Source organism: Babylonia areolata, chromosome 5, assembly GCF_041734735.1.
Source record: "Babylonia areolata isolate BAREFJ2019XMU chromosome 5, ASM4173473v1, whole genome shotgun sequence".
NCBI lineage: Eukaryota > Metazoa > Mollusca > Gastropoda > Neogastropoda > Buccinidae > Babylonia > Babylonia areolata.
In genome coordinates this window covers 23597246-23609745 of record NC_134880.1, presented here as the reverse complement: position 1 = coordinate 23609745, position 12500 = coordinate 23597246, and the positions used below count along the sequence as shown (strand labels likewise).

The window sequence follows — 12500 nt, the reverse complement described above, 5'->3', positions numbered from 1 at the left end:
TGCCTGGGATTTGTCTCTCTCCACCTCCGCTATTTTGCAGCGAAGGTCCTCGATCTGTTTGGAGGCGACGAGAAGCAGGGTCTCCCTCGCTTCCAGGGACTCCTGCAGCTTTTCCAGCTTGGCGTCACGCTTCTCTTCCGATTCCTCCATCCTCCGGTTTGATTCGCGGACTTGTGATGTCAGACCCTCGACAGATTCTGCCAGGGAGTCCACCCTCTTTTCTACGGCCATGAGTTTTTGCCGCTGCTCTTTTTGCTCTTCCGCTGCCTCAAACGTGGGAGACAGGGGCCAGTTTGGGGATGATGGCGGCCTGCCTCCTGATGCTCCTTCTTCTTCTGCTGCTGCTTGTTCTTCTTCTTCTGCTGCTTGTTCTTCTTCTTCTGCTGCTTGTTCTTCTTCTCCTTCATTCCCGGTAACATTCTCTGTTTGCACGGCCGTCTCTTCCGTTGTGATGCCAGCCTCTTCCGACTTGGAAAGCTTATCGTATGCTTCAGCCTGTCCTGTCTCGAGTAAAGCTTGCAGAAAGTGTTCGAATCCTTCAGGAGTCTTGCAGAGCAATATATTAAAGAGCTTCTTGTTCTTTTCTGTTTTGGTAAAGGCCAGTTTGATGGCATTCTTGTCATACACATTGAACACGTCTTTCATGCTTTGAGTTTCGATGAGTTCTTCGCTGTGGAGATTCTCGAGAAAGAACTGTTCATGTCGCCTAAGACGACTCTCCAGGTGAGCGTCGAGTCTTCCGTTGTAGCGAGCTTTGTCATTTTGATACCTGTACATCTTGATCGCTGTACACAGTGTCCCTACGGCGTCACACAGATGTACTGCCTCACACTTAAATACAGCAAATGATTGTGCCACTGGTTCCAGGCACTGCCAGACACACACTGACACCGTCTTACCACTGTGATCAGTAGCAGCTAACTGAGTGGGGGAGGGCCATTGCAGTACTGGAATGGCGTGACGTCCCAGCAAATTAAAGGGGCAGCTTTCTTTGTTTCGTCTTTCTGTCCCTGTCTGTTAACAGGAAGAGGAAACTGGCCCGACCCAACTCCAGTGACCAGGAAGCACTACGGCTGTGTGGAGAACCTGCAGCATACAGCTGCCTTCATCACAGAGACTGGGGTGTCCATCTGACGAACGAGAAGAAGAAAAAGAAGAAGAAGAAATAAGATGTGGAGTAATCAATATTTTTTTAACTAAATGTGCTGGGATAAGTATCGTGCATTGTGTGTACCTTAAATTCAGATAACATATAACCGCCATGGCTTTAACATTTTACAAAATATCCCACAATTGCCCCGGGACTAAACTGAGATATACAGAAAATGTACTTTGGACCAGCCGCCGTGGCGAAGTGGTTAGCGTCGCGAACTGACGGCTGGGAGGACGCGGGTTCGAATCCCAGCTGAGGTGGTTTTCTCGGCTCGTGGCCGGCTCCTACCCAGAGTTGAGTGTGCTGTAGGCTTAAAGGGGGAGACTGGGACCACACAGTTGAGTGTCATCCACTTCAAGGATGCGTCTTTGGGTGTGTTGCTCTAATTACCTGACCAACACTGCAGTTGTCTGTATCTCTCGGGCCTGGTTAACGCCGGGATATCATTAAACCAGGAAGCGTAGAGTCACGCAGTCCCAGACCAAAAATGGATCTCCATAGCAGCATCGCCATCCTCCTGCTCCTTCATCATCATCAATATAAACAAAACAGTCTCAAAGTATGTGGCCTTTCATGCCCTGCTTTCATGGTGACCTCAGTTTCGATACCTCTCCACTTCCGTGCTTGGGGTGAGTCCTCTCAATGTCTTCAGTGTCGGCAGATTCAATGGGGGCTGTTGTTTGAGGGACGTGGTGGCGGTGTCCACTCTGGGAGGGACGCTCACTCAGTCTGGCTCCGCGACTAAGCCATTATTGTCGTTAGTAAGGGGCTTAGTAGGTGGTGTCTTAAGTACGTTAAATCAGAACAGGCATCACTGAACACCACCGAAGTGACTCAGCAGCAGTGCAAGGTCTCCTCTGGTTTGTGGCCTCCTGGCGGCCTAACATAAATGGTTCTCTGAGGACTGCCGATGATGGACGAACCCAGATGTGGCCCTGTATGGGGAAATCTAAATGAGCGGCGTGGGAGTAATGTCACTGAAACGGTGCAGATGATGGAGCAGCAAAAAAAACAATTGGTTAAAAAAAAGATAAAAAAAAGAAAAGAAATATAATTTGGCCCAGTTTCCCCCTTTCCCACGTAAAAAAAGAACGGAATTTGGTAGGGGGATACTACAGACTCATATGCCAGATGTTCTCTTTTTCCTGAAGGAAGTTGCATAAGCAAGGAACTAAACTATATCAGGGGTTTTAGAAGAAAAAAATATATAAATAAACAAATAAAATATTACAAACGAAAAACGAGAGGGTGTTACTTTAAAAGTAAAGCACTCGCCACAGAAGGGTCTCTTTGCGTACATTAATTTTGTTGCCAATTCTTCCTGTTGGAACAGTTCCACTGAGGTTCGCTACGGGTCGAATGTCCTGGACCGTGACGTTGTGGAAGGTGGGGGTATGGGGTTAGAGGGGCGAGGGGCTGATCACAGATAGGGCTGTCATTATTGATACTGCTCACCCACCAATTTATTGCCTGCTGGAAATCCCAGTCGCAGTGTTTTCAATGGTAACCCGTGCCGTTGCTGTTTACACCTGTCGAACGATAGGAATCAACGCTAACTGCAGTCAGTCATGTTAGCTAATCAGTAAGGACGGTGATTACAGAAAAGGAAGGAAGAGAGAGAGAGGTCAATAACACAGGAGTAGGCCACGAACAAAAATATTAGATGATGAATCAAATAGTGTGAACAATATATCAATGCGGGCGTGACTCTTACAAGCTCACACACACACACACACACACACACACACACACACACACACACACACACACACACACACACACACACACACACACACACACACACACACATACATACATACATACATACATACACGCGCGCGCTCGCACGCCCGCACGTTTAACACACAAGTCATGCGACACACATATGCGTCTGGATTAATGAAATGCAAAAACTGAAGCTGACATGCTATGAAAAAAAAAACTTACACAGAGAGACAGAGACAGAGAGAGAGAGACAGAGAGAGAGGGAGAGAAGAACAGAGAGAAAGAAAAGGAGAGAGGGGCAGAAAGACCAGAATGAAAAGAACGAGGGTAAGAAGAGGGAGGGAGATACATGGAAGGGACATTGAAAGGAGGTAGGGGTGGCAGGATGGAAGGGTGTGAGAGACAGAAAGAAAGTAAAGATGGAGAGAAAGAAACAGAGACAGCGAAAGATGGAGAGGGAGACAGAGAGAAAGACAGAGAGAGAGACAGCTATAAAAAAAAAAAATAAATAAAAAGTGGTTCTCTTGGTGTATCGACGAGCAGGCCGAATTTCACTCAGAGAAATATGTTGCGACCAAAAAAAAAAGTGTAATACAATAATTTTTTGTCACAACAATAAGTCTAACATTGCTGACGGCTTCTTATCATGAAGGCGTACAAACATTACGTTCTTTCTAACACGCCAACGTAAAATCGGAAACTAATCAACGGAGCGTCAGAGAAAGAGGGACACAGAGATAACAGACATAGAGACAGAGACACACAAAGAGACAGAAAAAAAAACACAGACACAGATAGAGACAGTGAGACAGAAAGAGATGGAGGACGTTCCTAAAAACAGGCTGAAAGAGTACGTATGCAAGTTTGATGATGGTTGGGGGAGGGAGGGGGGGGGCGGTGGGGATTGTGGGCGGGGGGGGGGGGGAGCTGAGAAGCGGCGGGGAGGAGTGGAAGCAGAGGTGTGGGGGTGTGAGTGAGGTGAATTAAACCTGGAGGCACAAATCAAACAGAACATGAAATTAACCCTCTCAACACGCACCCTCGCAGAAACGGTGCTGCAAACCAAACCAGCACGCAGGTGGAAAAGCTATCGGCGTACAGGTGATGTAGTAGCTGACGAACATATCGCATATCGCATATGATATCGCCTGTTTTTCCTCTTCCTCCTCTTGTTCTGCCATGCTAGCCTCGTGCAGGATGATTACAGTGATGTATCGACAGGAGCAAGATCAAAGGGCTTCGCCCTTCTTTCCTTTCTTTCTTCCTGCCGTCTCTCTCTCTCTCTCTCTCTCTCTCTCTCTCTCTCTCTCTCTCTCTCTCTCTCTCTCTCTCTCCCTCTCTCTCTCTCTCTCTCTCTCCCTCTCTCTCTCTCTCTCTCTCTCTCTCTATCTATTTCTCTCTCTCTCTCTCTCTCTCTCTCTCTCTCTCTCTCTCTCTCTCTCTCTCTCTCTCTCCCTCTCTCTCTCTCTCTCTTGAAAGCAGAAACGGCTTCGCTTCCGAACTTATAACTGATCAGCCACTGAACCTACCGCAGTCTTTCTTTGCCTTTCCGTGCAGTGTTTAGTTTTGCACGTGAAGTGAATTACTTTTTTTTGTTTCCTGGTCTTGGTGTATATATATATAAGACAGATATAGTGTGAGAGAGAAGAGCAGAGAGAAAGATGGATGGGAGGAAGGAAAGAGAGATAGAGAGGAAGACAGAACGAGAGAGAGAGAGAGAATGGGGGAACCATGAAAATCAGCTTGCAATAAATCTAAACATGATAATTATGCGTGATTAATAGCTGGTAATTAAAACCTCTGCCCTTGTCCAGTGAAGAAGACAGACACAGAGAGAGATGGACGGAAGAAGACACAGAGAGAGACGGACGGAAGAAGACAGAGAGAGAGACGGACGGAAGAAGACAGAGAGAGAGACGGACGGAAGAAGACACAGAGAGAGACGGACGGACGGAAGAAGACAGAGAGAGAGACGGACGGAAGAAGACACAGAGAGAGACGGACGGACGGAAGAAGACAGAGAGAGAGACGGACGGAAGAAGACAGAGAGAGAGACGGACGGACGGAAGAGGACAGAGAGAGAGAGAAAGAGGCGGACGGAAGAAGACAGAGAGAGAGAGAGAGAGAGAGAGAGAGAGAGACGGACTGAAGAAAACAGAGAGAGAAAGAGAGAGAGACGGACGGAAGACGACACAGAGACAGACAGGCGGACGGAAGAAGACAGAGAGAAAGAGAGAGAGACGGACGGAAGACGACACAGAGACAGACAGGCGGACGGAAGAAGACAGAGAGAGAGAGAGAGAGACGGACGGACAGGTTGAGACAGACTCATAAATTAATAACTAAACAAAAGTAAAAGGCAGATGGAGGCAGGAGAAAGGAAGTGAGAAAGGGAGAGAGAGAGACAGACAAAGACAGAAAGATAGACAGACAGACACATAGACAGAGAGAAACAGAGAGAGGTGGCGGGAGAAAGAGATAAATGTCTTTATCAAGTTTGTTTCTTTCTTTCTTTTTTCGGTTTAAACCTGTCGACACCACTTTTACTTTCTTTGATATTTTTTTAGGCCTTTCAAGGTCTGACTAAGCGCGTTGGATTACGCTTGGCAGATGTGGTGTAGCGTATATGGATTTTTTTATATAGGCGCTACTTTCATGCGAACACTAAGCCATGTTTTATCGTCGCACACAGAGGACTACCAACAATACAGACAGCCATTCACAACCCAGTTCAGGTGGGCAGGATTTTTTTGATTTTTTTTATTATCATTCAAGCACTCCATCCGTTGCCCGAAACATAAAAGAGTTGTCTTACAGCCATATGCGGTTTGAAATCACTCATAAGACCTCCAGATAAGTAAACCAGTGTGTGGCTCGGTGTGTTGGTGGTGGTGGAGAATAACAAGTATGACCCTTTGGCTTTCAGCACATGCGAAGGAACGAGGACCGTCTATGATATGCTTGTCCGTCACCTTGGGGTTAATATCACACTAATATTACACCTGGGAAACATCTAACCCCTTCCTGCTATTCCTCCGACGCCCACCCCCTATCCTATTTAAGTTCTTCCCTGGGTGCCGAAGATGAGATGCGCTGTTACGTGAACTGGCCTTGATTTTGGGCTGGCCTCTTGGCGCGTCATTTACTGCACGTGCGCGTTTGGCTTGAAGCTGATAGGTTTGAACGTTTCTTGTTTGATTTCGTCCCGGATCTGGAGTCTCTGGTTGTGGTGGTATGGATGGTGGGGAGCCGTGATGTTATGTCAGTGTAGAATGTAACTTGTAATTACTGGAGGGGTGCAGAATGATTTGCTGTTGTTGTTGTTTGTTTGTTTTTGTTTTCTTCTTGACGGAAATGAAAGCCTGGGTGAACGTCCTAATGAGCGTAAAGGTGTGTTTGTGTGCGCGTGCGTTTCTGTGTGTGTGTGTGTGTGTGTGTGTGTGTGTGTGTGTGTGTGTGTGTGTGTGTGTGTGTGCTATACATAAATAAAGCGCGAAATCCAATAGAGAATTCAAAAGGAAACAAGAGCAACCAAAGAAGAAAACCAGTGTTTCCATTTAGATTATTTTAACTCACAAAAAAGACAGAGAAATTTACCAACAACGTGCACTGATCAAGCAACAGCAAGGCACATTAACGGATGACAGCGGTTACTCAAATAATGATAATAGTAATAATGATGATCATAAAACTACAGAGACAAAACAAACAAACCCAGATAGTAAAGAAAAAAGTGCTGGAGGCTATGGCAAGTTTTCTCGATATGAATAGCTCCTTAGATAATATGCTGGAGAATATTTTACCAAGGCCTGTGTTAGAGCACTAGAATCCCAGGTGATGATGATAGCTGTGAGTGATGAGAACCTGACAGGAGATTGAACCGGGGAGTGTTGAAAGAGCTGGAATGGGGAGGTGGGGGGGAGAGGTGGGGGGCTGTCTTTTCTGGAATGAAGAAACAGCATATGGCACTGATAGCTAACAACACGAAGGCTGGTCTGATGAGAGTTTGGTTAGTACAAGGAGGGCGGTTGCATATCTATCTATCATCTATCTATCTATATGTCTATCTCTGTGTGTGTGTATATATATATATATATATATATATATATATATATATATATACAAGCACATCTTCATCCATTTTTTCTCTCTGAAAAAAATATATATTTGTGCGTGTGTGAGAGAGAGACAGAGACAGAGAGACAGAGAGTACGTGTTTGCATGTTCTGACAACAAAATCCTTCATCGTTTCTTCTCGTGCCACAAATTGCAGGTTAACACGTTTTAGATCTCTTCTTTTAAATAACGTTCACGTGTTTCTATCCCAGATTTTCCTCGTAATGAAAGATAACAACCCAAAGCAATTCTCCAATACTAACCAGAATGGTTCACTCCTTGGCAAGCAGTCACTCGTGACCTCATTACAAACAGCAAAGCAGACATGCGGCACGTGCGTGGTCCTGTGACTTGACGTGCCGCAGTGCAAGCAATGAAGGTCTGTTTGTTTTGATGAGAGATGTTGCAGATAACTGTCTGTCAGCCCACCTCTGCCAGGCAATGTCAGTTCCAGATTCTTTGGAAAAGGTAAAGTCAGTTTCTGGGGTTGAAATATTTTCAGGACAGTCGAAAAAAAAAAACCCAAAAAAAAACGTTATGCAAGCTTCTGGAATTGTTTGTACATGGTGTTTGAGAGTGCAAAATTATATGTGTGTCTTTTGTTTGTGTCTGTATCTCTGTGTGTGTGTGTGTGTGTGTGTGTGTGTGTGTCTGTGTGTGCATGTGTTCATGCATGCGTGTGTTTGTTCTGACAATGACACCCTTCAGCTTTTCTTCTTGCTCCACAAATTTCATGTTAACACGTTTTAAGTCTTGTTTTACACGTGTTCATGTGTTTCTATCCAAGGTATTTCCAGTAAACAGACATGCCCACCCAAGCAATTATCCAATAATAACCAGAATGGTTCACTCCTTGGCAAGCAGTCACTCGTGACCTCATTACAAACAGCAAAGCAGACATGCGGCACGTGCGTGGTCCTGTGACTTGACGTGCCGCAGTGCAAGCAATGAAGGTCTGTTTGTTTTGATGAGAGATGTTGCAGATAACTGTCTGTCAGCCCACCTCTGCCAGGCAATGTCAGTTCCAGATTCTTTGGAACAGTTAAAGTCAGTTCCTGGGATTGAAAAAAATGTTTACTGGACAGTTGTCAAAAAGCGAACAAAGACAAAAAGAGCGTTGTGCAAGCATTGGCACCATTTGTATTCTGTTTGATTTTTTTGTTCACGGTGTTGAGAGCACGAAATTGTCTGGTGTGTCTCTGTACTTCTGTGTGCGTCGGTGGGGGTGTGGGGGGGCTGCGGGGTGGGGTGGGGAGGGGGAGCTTGCAAGTCCGTGTTTGTGTACACATGCACACATGAGTGCACGTGTGCATGTTCGCTCACGCTTGCGTGCTCCTGCTCGTGTTCACAGAAACACGTTCCATATATTCTCGCAGCTGCACCTTCAAAGGCGTTATAAAAAGAAAAGACTTTTTACAAGTTTAGCCATACTGTCAGCCTTTTCATCTTCAGACATGGCTCAGCTCCTTCATCCAGCATTACTCTTGGCTTCTCTGCAGTATCACCTCCATATGGCTAAGCAGGTAATGTACAGTAGCGACTGCTGGTTCCGAATAACAGAAATTCTGGCCACAAAAATGCAGGAGTAGTAGTTATGGAATTGAGACTTCTTGAGTGCAGTGGCATATTTTATACATAGTTCTAATTATGGAGTTGAGACAAGTGTCTCTCAAGTAAGGGTTAATATCAATGAGTTTGGTGATTGCAAAGTTTGCATGTCTGTGCATTGCAGATGTCAACACCTTTAGGGAACATGGTGGCGGAAGTGTGTGTGTGTGTGTGTGTGTGTGTGTGTGTGTGTGTGTGTGTGTGTGTTCTGAAAACAAAATCCTTCAACCTTTCTTCTTTTAAATCTCTCGTTTTACATATGTTCAAGTGTTTCTATCCCAGGCATTCCCAGTACATAGACATATCCCCCACAGCAATTCTCCAATGATAACAAGTATGGTTCACTCCTTGGCAAGCAGTCACTCGTGACCTCATTACAAACAGCAAAGCAGACATGCGGCACGTGCGTGGTCCTGTGACTTGACGTGCCGCAGTGCAAGCAATGAAGGTCTGTTTGTTTTGATGAGAGATGTTGCAGATAACTGTCTGTCAGCCCACCTCTGCCAGGCAATGTCAGTTCCAGATTCTTTGGAACAAGATAAAGACAATTTCTTGGATGGAAATCATGTTTTCCGAATTGTTGTCAAAAAAGGAGTGTTGTTCAAGCATTGGTACCATTTTACATACTATTTGATTTTTTTTTTTTGTTTGCATTGTTAAAGAGCATGAAACTGTCTGTCTTTTGTGCGTGCGTGCATATGCTTGTGTGTGTGTGTGTGTGTGTGTGTGTGTGTGTGTGTGTGTGTGTGTGTGTGTGTGTGTGTTTGCACGTGTTTGTGTATGCCTCACAAGCGAGTGTATGCGTGTTCGCTCATGCTTAAGTGCTCCTGCTCGTGATCACAGAAACACGTGCCATATATTCTCACAGCTGCACCTTCAGAAGTGTGATAAAAAGAAAAGCCTGACCTAGTTTATCCATGCTGTCATCCCTTTCAGCTACATACATGACCCAACTCTTTCACCCAGCATTTCGTTCGACTTCTCTGCAATACCACCACCACATGGCTAAGCAGGTCATGTCATGTGCAACAGTGACCGCTGGTTCCGAATGACTGATTTTCTGGTCACAAGAACGCAGGGGTATCACATACGGAATTGAGACTTCCTGAGTGCAGTGGCACAGTGGGTGCAGAGTTGTAATTATGGAGCTGAGATAAGTGCCTGTCATGTAAGGGTTAATATCGATGTCTTTGTTGATTGCAAAGTTTGTAAATTGTAAGTCTCAACACCGTTAACGAACATGGTGGCGGAAGTACGTGTGTGTGTGTGTGTGTGTGTGTGTGTGTGTGTGTGTGTGTGTGTGTGTGTGTGTGTGTTCGTGTGTGCGTGTATGCGTATTTGCGTGTATCAATGTGCGTGCGTGTGTGTTAGTGAGAGAGAGAGGGGGGTCCGAGAGAAAGAGGTTGTGTGCATGGGTTTAAACAGACAGATCCGCAGTCTCGAATTTCGCGTGTGTTTGTGTGTGTGTGTGTGTGTATGTGTGTGTGTCTGTGTCTGTGTCTTTCTGTCTGTCCGTCTATCTGTCTTTCTGTGTCTCTGTGTGTGTGTGTGTATGTATTTGTGTGCCTGTGTGTCTGTCTATGCGTATGTCTGTGTGTTTGTCTCTGTGTGTATACCTATATGTGAATGCTTAATTGCTGGGAACCGTGAGGAACACGTTCGCACAGGTGTACCTTCAAACATGCAATAAAAGAGCAAAATCCCTTTCTTGTTTATCCATGCCGTGAGGCTTTTCATCTGCAGTCGTGGTTGAACTCTTTTAACCAGTACTTTCCTTGGCTTTCCTACTTTTGGAGACTTTTCAAGTTGTACTTTTCGCTTTTTTCGAAGAGCAATAAAATATGTGTGCTAGCGCGCGTATATTCGTGAACCTGTGTGTTTTGTGTGAGTGTGTGTGTGTGTGTGTGTGTGTGTGGTGTGCGTGCGTGTGTGTGTGTGTGTGTGTGTGTGTGTGTGTGTGTGTGTGTGTGTGTGCTGGTGAACCCGTTAAAAGTTAGCACAAGTGTTCCTCTTGTCAGTCTACATATTATAGGCTTCGAAATATGAATTCAAGTCACATGTTTGCCCCCTTTGATAAACAAAATAATTTACCATTGTGCCATTGCGATGTTAAACATTTCTTGACGTTTATTTTGGATGCGTAGGAGTAATTGACTTTTTTTTTTTTTTTTTTTTTTTTTTTTTTTTTTTGCATTCAACGAAATAGCTCAGTCAGTTTGCGAACAGACCAAGTCAAAAGAGCAAGAGGACCATCAACAAAGTTTTGACATTATAATACAGGACGACAGTTCTGCTGAGGAGTCATGGTAATGGTGGTGTGAGAAACGGATCAGCAAGACTGTTGTGCTCGTGAGCAAAGATCGTTGCGGTCAGAATTAGTTTCAGTTCATTTGTTTAAGGGTTATATCAAAGATTGCGGGCTGACCCAAGTACGCGACCCATGCATAAAACCCAACGGTGTGGTAAGGCTTTGAAACTTCGACAAACTGCTAGCTGGACTGTTTATGTTCAACTGATACATTTGCTTGCACGTTTGTTTGTTGTTTGTTTTTGTTGTTGTTGGGGTTTTTTGTTTGTTTTGTGGGGGGAGGTATTTTTTGTTTGTTTGTTTTTGCTGGGGTTTTTTGTTGGTTGGTTGGTTGGTTGGTTTTTTGTTGTTGTTTTGTTTTGTTTTGGATTATTTTTCTTTCATCGACTGGCTAACTGATTAGTTCTTTAAATGGATTACTTTGACCTATTTGACTTGAATCATCGTTGTCCAATTTCCATGAGTAACTTGCGAAGTCGGGAACCGAAAGCAACAAAGAAACATTTAGGACACAAAATTTAATCAGCAAGTTTGGTGTAGATTTTCGGGAGGGGTGGGTGGGGGGGGGGGGGGTTGGGGTGGGGGGAACCCTTTGTCAAGCGAACACAAAAATACCTTTCTAGAAACAGATTCACACTGACACACGAACAGCATGACTGTCATCAAACCAGGCGAAAGAGTGGATAAAAAAAAGAACAGATCTAATCTCAAACAAAATTGCTGCGGCAATCTCGTAAAACTCAGCTCCTGACACCAAAGAACCGTTTTGACCACAAGTTTCAATCAACGAAACAAATGTTAATCAACGTGTCTTTGTTCACTTCTAAAAAAAAAAAAGTATTTTTGCCGAAAATGATTACGTACCTGACGTGTTTTGTTGATTGACGTTTGCGTTTTGTGTCGTCCTGTAATGTTTGGAGGTATATTTGTTTGCTGTTGTTGTTTGTTTTTGTTTGTTTGTTTGTTTTATGTTTTTGTTGTTGGTTTTTTTTGTTTGTTTGTTTTTGGTGGGGTTTTTTTGTTTGTTTGTTTGTTTTTGTCTTGTTTTCTTTGTTTGTTGTTTTTCACAAGTAAAGGGGTCATCTAAATATGTCTGTCCACAGACGTTGATTTATGTACTTATTCACAATTGTGTTGCTTAGAATACTATAAATGTATGGCGTTATGTTGATTTATTTTTTCATCTTTGGTTTGTTTTCTTCGTGTTTTGTCCGTCTTGTCGTTTTTTCCCCCTTTCTTACATTTGTATTAATTTACGTGCTATACAAACCTGTGTGGGTATTCAACATTTCGACAAAAGATTCCAAACAAATGATTAGTACCACTGAGTGTTTTGAACATAGCTCATCCTTTCATGCAGTGGTGTGAGTTTTGTGAATGCTGTGAATTTATTTTTTTCTTTCCGGCAGCCTCATATCACATTGAAGTGTAAGAAAGGTAATCTGCGTTTCTGACATCAACATCAGGGATGTATGAACATATGTTCATCCCCAACTCTTTATGACCACAATAACACGACGTAAAACCAGCATAAACTTTACATCTACTCTTCAGCTAAGTCCTTGAAACTGTTCTTCTAGAAATAGCCTG

General features: G+C 44.2%; 1 protein-coding gene across 1 annotated transcript in view; it reads right to left on the bottom strand.

Annotated features, from left to right (window-relative positions):
- The window catches only part of LOC143282426 (uncharacterized), a 2066-nt gene extending 1166 nt beyond the window's left edge, over nt 1–900 (bottom strand). The window contains exon 1 of the mRNA XM_076588067.1: nt 1–900. This exon is cut by the window's left edge and continues 1166 nt beyond it. Within this exon, the coding sequence (XP_076444182.1) occupies nt 1–777 (777 nt within the window). The 5' untranslated portion in view covers nt 778–900.
- Between the last annotated feature and the right edge of the window lie 11600 nt (nt 901–12500).